This window comes from Ziziphus jujuba, chromosome 3 (assembly GCF_031755915.1).
Source record: "Ziziphus jujuba cultivar Dongzao chromosome 3, ASM3175591v1".
Taxonomy (NCBI): Eukaryota; Viridiplantae; Streptophyta; class Magnoliopsida; order Rosales; family Rhamnaceae; genus Ziziphus; species Ziziphus jujuba.
Genome location: NC_083381.1, coordinates 31,668,226 through 31,688,515, shown reverse-complemented (window position 1 = coordinate 31,688,515; position 20,290 = coordinate 31,668,226). Strand labels below are relative to the sequence as shown.

The window sequence follows — 20,290 nt, the reverse complement described above, 5'->3', positions numbered from 1 at the left end:
TTTCAGAGCTTTGGTTCTCCAATACATGCCAAATGGTAGCCTTGAAAAGTGGTTGTACAATCAGAGGCACAACTGTTTGGATATTCTTACTCGCATGGATCTAATGATTGATGTGGCATCAGGAATGGAGTATCTTCACCATGGATATTCAGAACTCATTGTTCATTGTGATTTGAAGCCGAGCAATGTCCTTTTGTATGAAGACATGGTTGCACATGTTGGTGACTTTGGCATTGCAAAAATTTTGGCAAAATACAAATCTATGACTCGAACGACAACTCTTGGCATAACTGGTTACATTGCACCTTGTAATTTCCTTTTGGATGAAGACATGGTTGCACATGTTGGTGACTTTGGCATTGCAAAATTTTTGGCAAAATACAAATCTATGACTCGAACGACAACTCTTGGCACAACTGGTTACATTGCACCTTGTAAGTTCATTTATTTATTCTATTTTGATTTCCTCTAAAACTTTCAGTTTATTTTACATATATTTTATTTTTCTAAATAGATATTAAGATTTCAAAAATATAGATGTAAAAAAATTATTAAGCTTTTTTTTTTTCCTTCAGTTCTCAAACATATGATTTCCTATTGGGAATCTCTATGCGATATTTAGATTTATAGGTGGATTCACCATATAATGTTCATCTTTAGAGCATCTTCAATGGAGATGTTGATTGAAAAATGCAACATAAGCAATATAAACAGTACTTTAAAGAAATTACTCTTCAATAGTGATATCAAGAATAAATACAAAGCTGATATGGCTTAGATATTATCAAGGTGACTGCCTACGTCAAAAAGTTCTGTTATACATTGTAAATTTCCTAAAAAGCAAAATTTTCTTCAAAAAGTTAATTTAAAAAATAATAAGAAAATATATAATTGATTAACAGTAATAAATAACTTTTATGCACATTATCATTGAAGAACAATTTCAGAATTAACCGTACACTTATTTTATCTAGATTTAAACCATGTTATTTTTATACAACATATAGAGCAACATTCACCGTATGAGATGCTTTTATTGCTATTATTGATCCATCGTATATAGAGCAACATTCACCATATGAGATGCTCTTATTGCTATTATTGATCCATGTGAATTCAACTCCGTTTACAATTGATGTAGTTTAAAATTTATACATTCCCAAAATTTTCTTTTGTTTAAAATTCTAATGCCTAATTTTTTCCATATCTATCACCCAAGCTATGGCCACCATTGGACCTTCAGCTCCACCAAATTTCATGGCTCCCAAGCATTGTGCCTAATCTACGGTGTACCCAATAACGTTTGCATTTCCCAATGCTTGGATCAATTGCATGATAAGATTTCTGAAGGTTAACCTACTTCAAGAACTTTCAGCTAAGCCCTTTCGAGAATTGCATCTACCCCACTTGAGCATCGTGGTAGATTCTAAAGAAACAAAATAGAGATTCAAAAATGATACTTCAACAATGTCAAAATAGAAGGATAACTAATAGAGGAAATGCACAGCTATGCATAATCCCTTAAGAATACAAGAATTTAGAGCTCTGTTACCAAAGTTATCAGGACCCATAAAGGACCTCTATCAGAACCTTAGGCTAGCCTTGATTAGGTAAAATCCCACAAGAAGTTCTATAAAAAATTTGCAGCATCTCCCCTAAGGATTTGATTTATCCTAGAAATTCTTGCATAGAAAATATATTCCAAAAAATACAACTGTCTTATTCTTTCCACCTTACTACATAATTTTTTCACAAAATTGCAACACTAAAAAAGAAAGGGAAAAGGCACAATATAATAATTAATAAATAAACAACAATTAAAGGAGTTCCATATTCACAATTTAGTACCATAGCATTCTTAGAATATATTTTAATAAACAAAAATGACATAGATGCAAGAGTGGTAATAACAATACAAAGATAAGAAAAAAGAGATGTTTTGCGTCAGTTGAAGCAATGAAAAAAAATAAAATAAAACAACTAACGAGCTCACATTCCGGACGATTAAATCCACTAGTCACCTAGATCTAGGGAAAAAGATTTAAAACAAAAAAAACTAATGAGGTGCTACTCATTTTAATGAATGGTACCTATCTAAGTACTGAAAATATTATTAGACAAACACAAATAAATAATTAAATAAATAAAATAAAATAGAATAAATAAATAAGTAAATAAATAAATAGATAGACAATAAAAAAGTTAAGACTTTAAAATTGAGATTTATAAGAAGTTATTTAGAAATTTAGTTTCCTCTCAAAACCTTCACTTCACTCCATTTGAAAGGTTTCCTTTTGTAGAAAATCATTTTTCACAGAAACCCATGATTTTTATATTTTTCAAAAATTTAAATAGTGATGTGGGAAAAAGAAATAAAATAATAATAAAAATAAAAATAAATATGAAATTAAATATAATTTAAGATACATTGAAATAAAATAAAATTTAGATAAGATTAAAATGGAACAAAACATTAGTTAAGTAAACGTTCCAAAAATATTTGTTTAAAATTAATTACAAAAAAGTTATGGTAAAAATAAAATAAAATATTAAATATTAAATATTATATTTAAACAATTTAATAATTAAAAAAATAATTATTAAAAATTTAAAACCATAATTTAAATAAATAAAATATATCTTAAAGATATTTTTTAAAATATCTACGCGGTATCTACTTGATACACTAAATCTAGGGGTGACAATTTAGGTCATAACACAGTGTCAGGACTCGAATATGATAAGAAGTTAACGGCTTTGGGTTATTATAAATGGGTTCGGATCAAATTTGGATCAATTTGTTTAACACGATTAATAAACATGTTAGTTTCAGGTTGACTTGTTTAATCTGAAATTAAACCTTTTAATTAAACTTGTCAATTTCGACTTTACCTGTTTAACCCGAACCCTACATGATTATGACCCATTTAAATTTTAACTTTAATATATTAAATTTACTATTAATAAAATTTTAACTAATACTTTTTTATTACTAAATATCAAACTTATTTAATGTTATACTATTAATTTTCTTTATTAATTAAAAATAAAAAATATTGAAATAATATTTATTTACTTAAATATGACATGTTTAATACATATATGGATTTATGGATATCGAAAAAATAAAAATTAATTTGCCTAAGAGTATTGGATGTAGAAAATTAAAAATATAATTATTAAGAAAGATTTTTATATTATTTTTAGGGAAATAGTATTAGGTTTATTATGTATATATATGTATCTATATTTAATTATTATATGAGATTATTATATATATATATATATATATATGTATCTATATTTATTATTATACTTTCCACAAAAACATATACATATATATATATATATTTTCTATTGAGACAATTTATTATTCAAATCCAAATTTACGTTCTTACAAAATAATTGTAAAACATTATTATTCCACACACAATAAAATAATAATAATAATAATAATAATTTTTCTTTAATTAATTTTTACAACAAATAATTTTGCAGCATTGAAACAACATAATTAACATAAATTTAATTCCCAAATATATATTGAAAAATGTACCACTCACTTACTCCAGATCCTCCATAGGATCGATCTTTTAGTTAACAGGGTGCCTAAAATATCATTGAAAATACAATACACATTAAAATAATATTTTTATCGGATATTTTACACACAATTTACTCGGAGGATTAACATAAACCTTGACTAAAACTAACAATTTATATATCAAAACGAAGCCTAAAAGTGTAGGAATTACGAAGCGAGTCTTACCTGTCGAAGATTTGACCCGAGATGGTCAGGATCTTGCTGGGAATACCCAGTCAATTTAATGCTTGTTTAACTCCTAAACTAGCTTAAATTGAGCTAATTGAACCTCACATTCGGGTTCAAAAAGGTTAAACTTGGTGGAAAAAGGCGGTGGATCAATCAAAAACTTGCTAGAATTGGAAAAATCGATGAGCCACCATCGTCGTCGGAAAAAGTCTCCAGCACTGACCCATCTAGATGTCCACCAGCTAGGAAAATTTAGGAGGAGGTTGATTTTTTGATGGGTAACACAATGGTGCAGCAGTGAGGCAAGATGGTGGTTGGAGAGAGAGAAATTGGTTGACAAAGCCAATGGCCACCACTGTTGAAAATGGTCCAATCCTAATGCGTTGCTGATGAATTCACCAAGATGTTTGGGTGGCCAGCTCGGTTTGAGGCGGCCTTCATGATGGGGTGGAGCATGCAGCTTGTTGGCAATCAAATCTCTATTCTCTCTCTCTCTTTCTCTCTCTCTCTCTCTCTCTCTCTCTCCTCTTTCTCCCCTATCTCCCTCTCTCTCTCTCTCCTCCCTGGTGGCCTAAAAAAATGTCACTATACATTCATGGGATTGGCTAGGAGGGTGACACATTGTGTGTGTCGGTGGGGTTAAAAATTGCACGTTTTACATATTTGTTAAAAAAATACCCAGTAAAATCAATAATGGAAAAATAAGTAAAACCTTATAGGTTTGTAACTTTTTAGCCATAAGTTCAATTAAGTGTGTCACTAGTCCAAGAACTCATACCAACGAGTACCATACAATGGTATACAAGTCGAAACCAAAACTCATAAAAATAAAAGGTGAAACTTGGCTTGCTTGATCAGTCCAGACCCTAATTCATTTTTATCACAACTTTTTAATTGCAGCTTTAGCTTTGGCGTACTACTGGTCTACGATATCGAGTCGATGTATACTTCTCCATGGTGCCTTGGTCAAAGCAAAATTCTTTTTGCAGTAAAAAGTCAACTATAGAGCCTACTTGGTCAATCTTGATCAACTTCAATTAAATTTGACCAAAGTGAGAAAATTTCCAATACACTTTGGTTTAGGGTGTTACAAAAACTAATAGACAGTAAAAAAAAAGTACAAACCAAAGAAAATCGAATTACTAGCTTTATAATTAGTTGTCCTTTGTGCTAAAAGTTTAGTAAAAGATTGTGATTAAACTACTTGTGCACTAAATTGCTAACGCTTGAGAACTGTAAATTTTTTTTCCCTCTCTTAGCAATCACCTCTAAGAATTATGCAATGCAAAAATTAGAGATTATTTAAACAAAAAAATCTAATATAGTACATGGTGTGTACATCACTTTAGGACTTTTCAAAGAACAAAATAAACTTGTGGGCTTCCAAACATAAATTGTTCCAAAATCATATTTTCATGCTATGTGGGATTGTTTCAAAAGTCAAGTTAAAAAAAAAAAAAAGGCCAAGTCATCCATGTACTCGAGATTTGGGGTGGTCATGCACAAAGTCTCCCTAGTAATGGACTTTAATGATCGTGAATGGACTGTTTGGTGTCCATTGAGGAGACTTTATGCAGGACTTTCAACTTCTACCCTGGCTGCCCCAACTCTTTAAGTAAATGGACAAGTTGATTTGAATCTTCTCTTACCTAATGATAGACGCACATTGAAAAGGCACCGCATGTTCCATTCCAACCATCCAAAAGATAAAATTAGGGAATTATGGGAGGTCATGCTATTCTCCTATGCTTATTATTAAACTGCTTGTAATGCATATATATATATATATATACGTGTCATGGTAATCCATAACCAAACCAATAATGCAGATATGTTTAGCACTACTGGCTTTCAAATCTCAAATTGGCTTGCCTTGGAATAACTCAGTAGTTAGCAGCCGGAACACCGACAATTGTTGTTGTGGTTCTCTGACCGCTTTAGAGAAGGAATATGAGAAGAAAAATAAAAAGAATTCTATTACTCTCCTGGAAATAGAATACAAATCATAAACTTTTCTCTCTTGGATTCTCACGTGGAATCTCTTTGTTTACTTTGTTTACTATCAAACTCTCCTGGAGTTTCAACTCTTCTCTTAAGCTCTCTCTGGAGTCTTTACAATGCTCTCAACACTCCTCTCTTGGGATTAGATTGAGATTGCTTGGCCTGCCCAAATGCAATGAGATGAAGCCTATTTATAAGCTCACAATGTTGGTGCATGTCCACCTTTTTCAATCATGACATTCAGCATCGACCTTTGCCATTGCCCACAATTGTTGAGCAAATTTTACACCGGCAACAACAGCAACCATTGTCACCAATGGTGAGCTGTAACAATGCGGCTGAGTCCACACTGTCGGTGCAGTGGTGCGGCTGGACTTCACAATTATTTTGTCAGGACCCATCCAAAATTCCTCATCGGAACCCTAGACAAGCCCTGATCCCAGGGAAACCCTACCGAACCGTCCAATGGAAAATCCTGCAGAACCTCCCCTAAGGGGTTGGACTTACTACAAACTTCCAGCACTGAAAACATACTTCTATATACACCACCTTATTCCTCCCACCTTACTACAATTTAATTCCATAAATTTGCAGCACTTCAAATGAATAATAGGAAATCAATGCATAATCAATAAATAAATCTCCAAGACAGTATACAGAGCTTTATCGAGATACAATTAAATATGAAATTTAATACAACAAAGGATAAAAGAAGCAATACAACATAGTGAAGAAAAGTAAGTAAGGCTCCTTGAACTTTCAGCAATGAACAAGACATGAACTCGCCTCCGGACGATCAATGCCACCTAACCTGGATTTAGGGGAATGAAATTTAAAATCATGAGATGTTAATCATCTCAGTAAGTGATCCTAACTACGACACAATCATAATAATAATAATAATATAACAATAAAATGAACTTAATTAATTAATAATAAATAATCAAATAAATAATAAGTAGTTGAAATATTGCTTTCTCTCAGAACCCTCACAGTTCACTCAGCTGGAAACGTTCCTCTTTTAAAACATTTTCACAAAACCCAATATTTATACCCCAAAAATCAAGGAATAATTAATTAAATAAATTATAAATAAAATACATTAAATTAAAAATCTAGAATGTATAATAAGAAACAAGAATATTTTTAATAACAATTATTAAATTGTACACAAAATGTCATAAATAAAATAAGCAAAATCATAATAAATTTACATTAAAAATAATCAAGAAAATATTAAATTAAATGGAATGCAATAATTTAGAATGCACATAAATACAAATATTAATTTAAAACTCAATATATACATTGAAAACATTTTAAAAATCTAATAGTTAAAATTAGAACAAGACATCACTAGATAAAATAAATAACATCATAAATAAACTTGTATTAAAGAAATTTAGCATAAAACAAAAATAAACTCAATATATAAATTATAAAATTTATTATTTAAATCAATGAAATAATCAAAGAAACATTTTAATAGATTTTAAACCTCAATTTAAAATAAATAAAAGAATACAATAAAATTCATGTTAAAATCTCAAAATTTAAATAAATAATATCGACATGGTAAAAAATAAAATTCTAAAACACCAATTTAAAATAATTGATAAAAATATGAATAAATACATTTTGGAAAATATTAGTTTGAAATAAGCAATAAAACAAAATTAAATACGTTTAATTTTAAATACGATTTTAAAGAATCTTGGTTTGAAATTCGTATCGAAAAAATAACTTGACGCACCACACTATGTACCAGTGATGCCCTATGATACCCAGCGTCCCGAGCATCATCTGACGGGGGGTTAAAGAGAGAAACTTGCATATGGTTGCTTCGTCGTCCCGACAGCGCTACTGCTTAAACCCTCATGCTGGCCATGGAGGGGGGTGGCTTATGTGCACTATATAAAACTTGCCTGCTCTTGGTCCGATAGCAACTAATGGGAGATATTACAACTTGCGTGCTCATCCACATATATAGTACAGAATACCAGTACTGTATGACTAAGTCTAAAATCAATTACTAAATTGATTAAAATACTAAGTTTTTGCAAAATTCACCGTGGGAATTGTACAATTTTTCAAATTTACAATCCCACATTTTTCTTTAATCCTCATCATAAATCCATCACTTTAAAATCCATCAATTTCAAATCCATCCATTTAAATATAACAATTTTCACCACTATGAAAACCTGATCCATAAATAATCAAACGTATGAATATGGATTTTGAACTCAATACTTTAATACAATTATTTTTCTCAAAATCTTAAAATCAATTTATATCAAAATCACATAAATTTTATATTTGCTTAAATCCATATAAGTACATTTATTATAGGCAATAAATTCCATCATATAAATTTAACAATAATCAATCATAATTTAAATCCATAACTTCTTTAAAATCAAATATATGATTTCCACGCAATATATGCTTAAATCAATAAACTTTTGGCATCATAAATTCAAAAATAAATTTAATAACAATTTAAAACATAACTTATTTAAAAATCTAAAATATAATTTTTGATGCAATAGATGCACTAAGTCAACATAAACCATCATCGTAAGCTCAAATAACAATTTCTTAAATATTAAACATACATAGCACATTTTTCATAAATTCAATTAGCACCATATATATATATATATATCTATACAAATATATACATATATATATATATATATATATATTTTCACAATCCCAAAATATAATTCGGTGACATTACATATATTAATTAATCATAATTTGGCATTATAAATTTTAAATATCAATTCCTCTCAATATCAACATATTTATTTTCCATAATTTCAAATAACACAAAATATATATATTCTTAATAGTCCCCAAAATAGTTTTGAAGGTGGCTCACTCACCTTGAGCACGCAATTATACCAAGATCCTCTATAGGATCAATTCCATAATTCACACGTGCTCCTAGAATAATAATACAACACAGGGTCAAATAAATTAATATCTTATTTGGGTAATAATACCCGGTACCCGGGGGAGCTAACACAAACAGTAACCAAAATTCGCAAATAAAGTATCAACGAAAAGCTAAGGGGACGAGGAATACATTACCCATCTCAGTTGGACTCAACTCAACCGGAGGTGGTCGGAAAGTGGACGAAAGGTGTGGGCCGAACTTCCTCCTCTTCTATCTCACAAACGGCTCGGAAATTGGGCAAATGTAGGTTATTTTTGGATTCAGGGGGTTGAAATCTACGGGGGAGGACTGGTCTCATGGCCAAGAACCGCCGAAAAATGGCTGATTGTAGAACCGCCAGCCGGCAACTTTGGGGCACCTATCCCGGCACATCCGCTGGTCATTTGGCTAGAAACTTGGCCACTGAAGTCGCCCAGCCATGGGCTGTCACACTGGCCGGCACGTGCCTCATTTCGATGGCCAGAGAAAACAATAACGGGAAGGCCCGAGAAGGAGAAGGAGAGAGAGGGAAGAGAGAGAGAGGGAGAGGGAGGGGATGATGAATAGTATTCCCTTTTCCCCCTTTTTCTTCACGTGCCCAAAGAAAAGAAAAAGAAAGAAAAATAAAGGAAAAAGAAAAACAAAAAAGAAAAGGAAAAGAAATTAATAAAATAATGTAAAATAAAATAATAATAAAATAATGATGTACTAGAAAACTTTGCAGATCCATAACTTTTCACCGAAATGTCCAAATCAGGCGTGCCGCTAGTTTGTGGACTCGTATCAACGAGTACTTCACAACCGTACATGAGTCAAAGTTCATTTCTACAACAGTAAAAACTCAACTCCAGTACCCTCAGACAATTTGGACTTCAACTTTTTTTGCCTATAACTTTCAAACCGTAACTCCATTTTCATCGTGCTACTAGTCTACAAACTCGGGTCGATGCGTACTTCGCGACGGTGCCTCGGTCTACCTAGAATTCTTGCCGAGTCAAAAATTCAAAGTTTGACCCTTCTTGGTCATCGATGATCAAACCCAATCAACTTTGATTAACTTGAGAAATTTCCGGCATATTTCGCGGCGGGGTGTTACAAACTTCCCCCCTTATAAAAATTTCATCCTCGAAATTTCCTATGTCGTTGAAATGTATAAGAATAGTGGTTGCAAATCTACTGCTCAAGCTCCCACATCGCTTTTTCGACTAGGTGAATCTGCCACTAGACGTTGCTCGAGAAATAGCCTTATTGACAAATATGCATTCCTCGTGACCTAGGATCTGTATTGGTTGCCCCGCGTATAATGGGTTTTTTCTCAATTCGATGTCGGAAGTCTAAAACATGTGCGACAGATCTTCAATGTCCTTTTGTAGCAACGATACATGAAATACATTGCGTACTAGTGTTAACTCTTTCGAAAATGCTAACTTGTATGCCATAACCCAATTCTTCCGATGACCTCTTAGTGACCAAGGTAACGAGAACTTTGCTTCTCTCATCAACCAAAGCATACTACTCTCTTCCATGGAGATAACTTTAAGGAAATCAAATCTCTGTTTTCGAATGCAAGATCCTTTCCACGCACATCGACGTAACTCCTTTGTCGATCCTAAGTAGCCTTCAAACTTTCTCGGATAACCTTCACCTGGTCCATAGTCATATGTAAGTATTCGAATTCAATCACTTTGGTCGTCGTATGGTGCTTCTCCTCACCCACTTCACTCCAACCTAGTAGGGTCCAACACTGCCTTTCATATAGAGCCCTATACGAAGGCATTTCAATGCTCCCTTGGTAACTAATATTATAACGACTTCTATTGACGATAATTGCTCATCCTAGCTTCTTCCAACATTGCGTAATGCATGGTCTTAATATATCTTCCGAAGTACGAACTTTTGCACTCTGCTTGTCCATTGGCTTGTGGTGGAAGGCAATGCAACAGTCGAGCCTCGCTCCATTGTATTTGTTAACCTTCACCATAGTCTTGAAATAAGCATTAATCTCAATTAGACGTAATGGTCATCAACACTTCATGTAGGCTCATAATATGTTTTACGAACAGCTCAGCCAACTTACTCTGGTGAGAACCACTCTCGCATAGATAGGAAGTACTCTGACTAAGTTGGTTGATGATTATCCAAATTTCATTATACCCTTTCGCTGTGGGGAAAAGCTTGTATACAGAATCCATGTTGAGTCGCTCCCACTTCCACACACGGGGATAGACAAGGGTTGAAGCTACCTTGAACATTTCTGCTTCCCGTTTTCACTTGTTGGCAACTTAAACTTAAGCAACTTGGTTCGAATTCTGCAACTTCCTTTATCATGCCAAACCACCAATATTACTTAGTGAGTGTTCGATACATCCTCACACTTTCGAGGTGTACCGCATACATCGAATCACATGCTTCCTTTAGGATCTCCCTTTCAAACTTAATGATATCTGACTTTTAAATTTTTGATTGACAATACTTGGACCTTAAGTCGATTTTAAAAATACCTTAACACCTTGGGGTTGATCGATACACATCCACACTAGGCAACAGATATCAATTACGGGTGCTCACCTTGTTAAGTCATCGGTAGATGATACACAACTTAGATTATCATCCTTTTTCTCCATGAATGAAACAGGCTCCTGTAAAATGATATGCTTGGTCGAGCAAATCCCTTATTCATCAATTCTTGCAGTTGATCCTTTAACTCCCTTAACTTTGATAGAGCCACACAATATGGCGGTAAATAATTAGGTCGATTTCCATAGCCAGCTTGATGGCGAAATCAATCTCTTTTTGCGGTTGTAACTCAGGTAACTTCTTTGGAAACATCTTCAAACGATTCCCACTATAAGCACATCTTCCAACACTCACCATCCACTCGGGAATCAACCACACAGGCTAGATACCCTTAACAGCCACTCTTCAATAGCTCCTTCGCCACTAGGGTAAAAATTAACCTCGGTAAGGACCTCCTAACTCCTCCATGAAGCAACACTTCAGGGAGGTCGAATCGCCTAAACGTTCTTCCTCATGGTAGCCATCCACAAATATAAGATTTGTGGCTACCCAATTCGCAACTAGGATTACTTAAGAGTCCAAATGATTAAACTTAATCAGGTTTGCTTCCCTCACCTGATCTTTGGTAAGGAAGAGATAGTCATTTGACCATTTGACTAGGCCATATAGATTCCCCCTAAGGATAAACGATTCCAATTGGCACCTTCAAAGATTATAGTTACTTAAATTCAGACAACAATTTCATTTCGACACAAGAGAAATAACGCTCCAAGATGGTTAAAACAAAGCAAAGGATGCGGATAGGACGCACAACAATGCACAGTCCTTTAGGAATTCTAGAATCTAGAGCTCTAATACCAACTGTCAGGATCCATCCAAAATTCCTCATTGGAACCCTAGACAAGCCCTGATCCCAGGGAAACCCTACCGGACCCTCCAATGGAAAATCCGGCAGAACTTCTCTTAAAGGGCTGGACTTACTACAAACTTCCTACACTGAAAACACACTTCTATATATACCACCTTAGTCCTCCCATCTTACTACAATTTAATTCCACAAATTTGCAGCACTTCAAATGAATAATAGGAAATCAATGCATAATTAATAAATAAATGTCCAAGATAGTATACAGAGTTTTATCGAGATACAATTAAATATGAAATTTAATACAACAAAGGATAAAAGAAACAATACAAGATAGTGAAGAAAAGTAAGTAAGGCTCCTTGAACTTTCAGCAACGAACAAGACATTGAACTCGCCTCCGGACAATCAGCGTCTTCTAACCTGGATCTAGGGGAATTGAATTTAAAAACATGCGATGCTAATCATCTCAGTGAGTGACCCTAACTACGACACAATCATAATAATAATAATAATAATATAACGATAAAATGAATTTGATTAATTAATAATAAATAATCAAATAAATAATAAGTAGTTGAAAAATATTGCTTTCTCTCAAAACCCTCACAGTTCACTCAGTTGGAAAAGTTCCCCTTATAAAACATTTTCACAAAACCCAATAATTGTACCCTAAAAATCAAGGAATAACTAATTAAATAAATTATAAATAAAATACATTAATTAAAGATCTAGAATGTATAATAAGAAACAAGAATAATTTTAATAACAATTACTAAATTGTACACAAAATGTCATAAATAAAATAAGCAAAATCATAATACATTTACATTAAAAATAATCAAGGAAATATTAAATTAAATGGAATGCAATAATTTAGAATGCACATAAATACAAATATTAATTTAAAACTCAATATATACATTGAAAACATTTTAAAAATCTAATAATTAAAATTAGAACAAGACATCACTAGATAAAATAAATAAAATCATAAATAAACTTGTATTAAAGAAATTTGGCATAAAACAAAAATAAACTCAATATATAAATTATAAAATTTATTATTTAAATCAATGAAATAATCAAAAACACATTTTAATAGATTTTAAACCTCAATTTAAAATAGATAAAAGAATACAATAAAATTCATGTTGAAATCTTAAAATTTAAATAAATAATATCAACATGGTAAAAAATAAAATTCTAAAACACCAATTTAAAATAATTGATAAAAACATCAATAAATACATTTTAGAAAATATTAGTTTGAAATAAGCAATAAAACAAAATTAAATAAGTTTAATTTTAAATACGATTTAAAGCATCTTGATTTGAAATTCGTATCAAGAAAATAACTGGACGCACCACACTATATCCCAGTGATGCTCTATGATACCCAACATCCCGAGCACCATCTGGCGGGGAGTTAAACGGAGAAACTTGCATATGGTCGCTTCGGCATCCCGACAGCGCCACTACTTAAACTGTCATCTGGCCATGGAGGGGGATGGCTCATGTGAACTATATAAAACTTGCTTGCCCTCGGTCCAATGGCAACTCATGGGAGACATTACAACTTGTGCGTCCATCCACATATGCAGTACAGAACACCAGTATTGTATGAGTGTGTTTAAAATCAATTACTAAATTTATTAAAATACCAAGTTTTTCCTAAATTCACCGTGGGAGTTATACAATTTTTCAAATTCACAATCCCAAATTTTTCTTTAATCCTCATCATAAATCCATCACTTTAAAATCCATCAATTTCAAATCCATTTATTTAAATGTAACAATTTTCAACACTATGAAAACCTGATCCATAAATAATCAAACGTATAAATACGGATTTTGAACTCAATACTTTAATACAATTATTTTTCTCAAAATTTTAAAATCAATTTATATCAAAATCACATAAATTTCATATTTGCTTAAATCCACATAAGTACATTTATTATATGCAATAAATTCCATAATATAAATTTAACAATAATTAATCATAATTTAAATCCATAACTTCTTTAAAACCAATATATGATTTCCATGCAATATATGCTTAAATCAATAAACTTTTGGCATCATAAATTCAAAAATAAATTTACTAACATTTTAAAACATAATTTATTTAAAAACCCAAAATATAATTTTTGATGCAATACATGCACTAAGTCAACATAAACCATCATCGTAAGCTCAAATAACAATTTCTTAAATATTAAACATATATAGCACATTTTTCATAAATTTAATTAGCACCATATATATATATATATATATATATATATTTTCACAATCCCAAAATATAATTCGGTGACATTACATATATTAATTAATCATAATTTGGCATCAATTCCTTTCAATGTCAACATATTTATTTTCCATAATTTCAAATAATACAAAATATATATTTTTAATAGTCCCCAAAATAGTTTTGAAGGTGGGTCACTCACCTCGAGCACGCAATTATACCAAGATCATCTATAGGATCAAGTCCATAATTCACATGTGCTCCTAAAATAATAATATAATACAGGGTCAAATAAATTAATATTTTATTCGGATAACTAACACCTGGTATTCGAGGGAGCTAACACAAATGGTAATCAAAATTCGCAAATAGGGTATCAACAGAAATCTAAGGGGATGAGAAATACGTTACTGATCTCCGTTGGACTTAACTCAACTGAAGGTGGTCGGAAAGTGGACGAAAGGTGTCAGCCAAACTTCCTCCTCTTCTATCTCACAAACGGCTCGAAGTTTGGGCAAATGGAGGTTATTTTTGGATTAAAGGGATTGAAATATAAGGGGAAGGACTGGTCTCACGGCCAAGAACCACCGGAAAATGGCCAACTGGAGAATCGCCAGCCGGCGGCTTTGGGGCACCGATCTCAGCGTGTCCGCCGGCCATTTGGCCAGAAACGTGGCCGCCGAAGTCGCCCAGCCATGGGCTGTCACACTGGCTGGCGCGTGCCTCATTTCGATGGCCGGAGAAAACAGAAACCGGAAGGCCCGAAAGGGAGAAGGAGGGAGAGAGAGGGGATGATGAATAGTATTCCCTTTTCCCCCTTTTTCTTCATGTGCCCAAAGAAAAGAAAAAGAAATAAAAAATAAAGGAAAAAGAAAAGGAAAAGAAATTAATAAAATAATGTAAAATAAAATAATAATAAAATAATATTGTACTAGAAAACTTTACAGATTCATAACTTGTCACAAAAATGTCCAAATTAGGTGTGTCGCTAGTCTATGGACTCGTATCAATGAGTACTTCACAACCGTACATGAGTCAAAGCTCATTTCTACAACAATAAAAAGTCAACTCTAGAGCTCTCGGACAATTTGGACCTCAACTTGTTTTGCCCATAACTTTCAAACCGTAACTCCATTTTCATCATCCTACTAGTCTATGAACTTGGGTCGGTGCGTACTTCACGATGGTGCCTCGGTCAACCTAGAATTCTTGCTGAGTCAAAAAGTCAAAGTTTGACCCTTGTTGGTCAACGACGATCAAACCCAATCAACTTTGATTAACTTGAAAATTTTCCGGCATATTTCAGGGCAGGTGTTACATATTTGGTATTTACTGTAGTTTCCACCACCAACAGGTCACTGTTTTGAATGTTTCTTTCATGCAACTTCAAGGCACCATCCTCCCACATATTGAAAACTTGTATACCTTCCTTGGCAAACTAAACCTTCATATATAATAATAGTTTACATGGTCCACTACCTAAAACGCTGGTTGCAACTGATTATGAGAGTCAATATTATAGTTTGTTGCGTTGATTTACACAATAATGTTAAGGAAAAAGATCAAGAAATTAATACCAATAATCAAGGCCAAAAGCCAAGCAAGAATAAAGGAATGAAAGCCTACTACCAAGGAGCTATTAGTGCAAGTTTCCAAGAGGAGAGTTAAATCTTTCAATCTTTATAGGGTCTTTACTTTGACTACTGTGATTGCATATGTATTTTGTAAGATAATTTAATAAATTACTTTAGAATATATATCCATATCTATCTATATCTATATTATATATAAAAGTAAGATAATAGTAAAAAAAAATTTTCTATATATGTCATCATTAAATTTATTTGATTTCCCTCTAAAAGCATAAAAAATAATATTATTTTATTTATTTAGGTTTATTTATGTAATGTTATATTCAATTACTTCCTAAATATTAATCAATTACCATTTATGTAGATATCTTATTACTTTTAAAATTTTATTTTTTTAACTAAATGAAAAATACGATAATAAACTATGAAAAAACACTTTACATATAAGAGAATAAAATATTAAAAAATTATGAAAAACTACACAAATATCATCCTATAACAGATGTATCATATAATTTACCAAACAAACTACCTTATACATGATATTGACATTACACACGCACAAGTCAATTAATCATTAATTTGAAATTTTAAAATTTAAAATTTTAAAATATTGACCTATATAAATTTTTAATTTCCACAAATTATGAAATTAATTATCTATATTGAATATAAGCAATTCAAGATCATATTAAAATATTAATTATGATATTGAGATGTTAAAATTTAAAATTTAAAAATTTTCGCCCACAAAATGAATGTTATTAATCCTAGAAGTTTAAAAACGATCTTCTTAACCAAGCAAAAATCAGGATAATAAATTAGGGACAAACACTCTCCAATTAATAAATTCAAAAACTTTCAATTACTTCATAAACATTTATGTACGGTTAATCTTAAAATGGTAATTAGGCTGTATTTAATTTCATTTGGATTTTTAAATATGGAAAAAAATTAATGTAAAAATAGTGAATTATTAAGGCATGTTGGTCCAAAGTACCTAAATTACTTTTTTTTTCCTAAACACGTAAATTATGATTTTTAAATAGTAATAATAAATTTGAAAATAAATTGTGGAATTAAAGGAGTTTGAATAAAGATATTTTATTCTTTGGGGGGTAATAAATGAATCTGAATAAGGCAAATAATATCTTTTTAAAATAATAATTATTTTTGGGAGCAAATGAAGCTTGAAGAAGGCTAATTATTTATTTTAGAAATAATAATTTTTTCCTTGAATGAACGAGGGCATAAACAAGGCTAGGTTCATAATATTTAGATTAAGAATGGTGGTGACTATATATGGTTATTTTTCAAATTGATTCAGATAATGAAGGAAACAATCTTAATTTGGAACAATGACTTAATTTTAGGAATAGGAAAAAATTTACATTCAGAACAATGTTTTTATTCTTATAAAATTTTAAAAGTCTTTACCTATAAATAGGCAATGAAGTAAGTGATCTTTCAACTTCTAATCAATTAGACATACAACTATTAAATAATGTTTACTCTTTCAATTCAATTTTTGTTATAATATTTTTTTTATTCTCTAAAAAATTTATTGATATTTTTTATTGTCTTACTTAGTTAACTAAATTTATAGTTAAAGTCTTTTTTGCTACAAGGCATTTAAGAATGTTTAATTTGTTTGTTCTCTGCAAATTAGTACAATTGTCTTATTTTTATCAGATTTATTTTGTGTAATTTTTATTATTTTATTATTATATTTTCTTGATTTGTTTAATTGAATTTAGTTTGATACTCCCGTACCCATTAAAAGAGATGTCCAAATTGTTTGGTTTTTACAAAACTACCAAACAAAATCGATGAAAATTGTAAAATTAATAACAAACAATCAATGATCTTTAATCTTTACTCATAAAAAATAATATAATTAATTAGTTTGATTTAATAGCATTGCACGGAATCAATATTAGTTTAGATAAAGAAATATAATGGAGCCATTCTCGTTTAGGCCTCAGAGAGTCAAATGTAAATATCTGGTTTTAAGTAACACGCAATATTAAGGCAATATTAAGGCTTTGTTAGGTAGGATGGAAGGGTGCATTATGAAAGGAAAGGGGAAAAGGGAAAAGTGACCTTCATTGGTAGGATTCAGGAAGACAAGAGAAAGCAATCCATATATAATTGGAGGGGTTAGAAGTTGAAAACAATTCGGTGTCCCTAGTTTTATTATTACATTTTAATTATTTTATTTTATCTTTTTGCAAGAAAGTATATTGTAAAAGTAATCAGAAGACAAAAGTAACTGGTCCATTTTCCATGTTTAATACAACTCACAAAATTAGTCCACCTTGACGTGCACGAAATTTTGAATGATTTTTTTCCAAATGGGTTATATATAAAAATATAAATGCAATGATTAATATTTATTTGGATACAGTATTTGGAGCATGAAATAAGTAATTGATTTGAGACAATAGAGCTTCATTTATGTCGTTAATTATTCACGAAGTTATGTAAACAATTACATTGAACATGTCCTAAATTACAATTATGTGCCATGGAAAGGTATATAAATACCTGCGAGGCTTCCTGATTGATTATACACACTTCATTTTGGCCAACCCTTCAAAAAAAAAAAAAAAAAAAAAAAAGGAAATCTTTGATCCTACAGTAGTGCCAATAAAACTGCTGATGATCATGCATAACTTCTTGACATGTCAATATGCATTATCATCATCAACACCATCTTGGACAACCAACAGAACTAACACTGACATGTTAGCTCTGCTAGCCTTCAAATCCCAGATTGAGTTGCCTTCCAATAGCTCAATACTTAGTAGCTGGAACACCAACACTAATTTTTGCAATTGGGTTGGTGTTTCTTGCAGCCTGCGCCATCAACGTGTGACTGGCTTGAATCTTCAGTTCAAGAAACTTAAAGGCACTATCTCACCACATATTGGAAACCTATCATTCATACGCCATCTCAACCTCTATAACAACTGTTTTTATGGTCCACTGCCGGAAACCATAGGCCAGTTGCATCGTTTGAGATTGATTGATTTGCGATAGAACCAACTTGAAAGGACCATCCCACCAAGCATTTCACAATGCCACATGCTTCAAGCCATATACTTTGGCCCAAATCGCTTTCATGGGAATATCCCACAAGGCATTGGAAAGCTAACCAATATGGAGATACTGTACCTGGTGTATAACAACCTGTCAGGTACAATTCCTTCCTCTGTTTTCAACATTTCTAGTCTTAGATATGTTGCTCTGACGTCCAATGGTATTTTTGGAAGTATTCCAACGGATATGTGCCATAGGCTTCCAAATTTAGAAGCCTTTTATCTTCCGGATAATCCAATTCGGGGTCATATTCGAGCAAGCTTGTGCCTTTGTAGAAATCTCAAACAATTGGGACTTGGTAAAGTTGGATTTGCAGGAACCATACCGAAATGCCTCGGTAATCATTCTCTCTTGGAAATACTTGATTTGTAAGAAAATAATCTGTCAGGTGAGATTTCATCAGAGTTAGGCAAGCTTTCTAATTTAAGAATGCTAAACCTTCAGTATAATAAGCTTTCTGGTAGATTACCTCCAACCTTTTGCAGCCTCAATTCTTCTATTGAAAGAATTTATGTTTCTAAGAATCTGCTAAGGGGACATATTTCAGACTTGTGCCTTTGTAAAAAACTCAGAGAAGTGGTACTGGATCACAATGGATTTGCGGGAAGCATACCGAGATGCCTGAGTAATCTTTCTCACTTGGAATTACTTGATTTAAAAAACAATAATCTGTCAGGTGAGATTTCATCAGAGTTGGGCCAGCTTTCTAATTTAACAGTACTAGACCTTCAGTCTAATAATCTCTCTGGTAGCTTACCTCCGACCATTTTCAACCATTCATTAACTGTAAATGTTCCAAAGATCACTGGTTTTCAACTTCCTATGCTTAGAGAAGTATATTCGAGTCTTAATCGGTTAAGTGGTAGAATTCCAGATTCCATCTCCAATGCTTCAATGCTCATAATCTTGGAATTAGCGACCAATTTCTTTAGTGGACCGGTGCTGATGACATTTGATAAATTTGCAAGAAAATGAACTGACCAACGGTCCATCAAGAGAACTTCACTTCCTCACTTCTTTGACACAGTGTCGCCGGCTGCAAGCTCTGGGCATTGGGTATAATCCTCTAAATGGAGCACTACCAGAATCTATTGGTAATTTATCCACTTCTCTCGAAGTCTTTTCTTCTGCAGGAGTCAAATTCAAGGTAGCCTTCAGTATCAAATTGGTAACTTGAGTGGCTTATTATTCTTGAATTAGAAGGAATAATCTGATTGGAGAAATTCCTTCTTCCATGGGAAATTT

The 20,290-nt window shown here is 32.0% G+C and overlaps 1 protein-coding gene across 1 annotated transcript; it reads left to right on the top strand.

The window, feature by feature from the left end:
* Window positions 1–25: 25 nt before the first annotated feature.
* LOC112492265 (receptor kinase-like protein Xa21) lies at window positions 26–20,020 on the top strand. Its single transcript, XM_048476994.2, has 3 exons — window positions 26–434; window positions 19,143–19,382; window positions 19,434–20,020. The coding sequence occupies exons 1-3, from the start codon at window positions 26–28 to the stop codon at window positions 20,018–20,020; spliced, it is 1,236 nt and encodes a 411-aa protein (XP_048332951.2).
* Window positions 20,021–20,290: the final 270 nt, after the last annotated feature.

Bases quoted from the DNA above. Each gene is read 5' to 3' on its own strand.
- LOC112492265 (XM_048476994.2), top strand. From the start codon at position 26: ATGCCAAATGGTAGCCTTGAAAAGTGGTTGTACAATCAGAGGCACAAC. The intron at 435-19,142 runs GTAAGTTCATTT...ACAACCTGTCAG, and splicing joins AACTGGTTACATTGCACCTT to GTACAATTCCTTCCTCTGTT. The intron at 19,383-19,433 runs GTAATCATTCTC...ATAATCTGTCAG, and splicing joins AACCATACCGAAATGCCTCG to GTGAGATTTCATCAGAGTTA.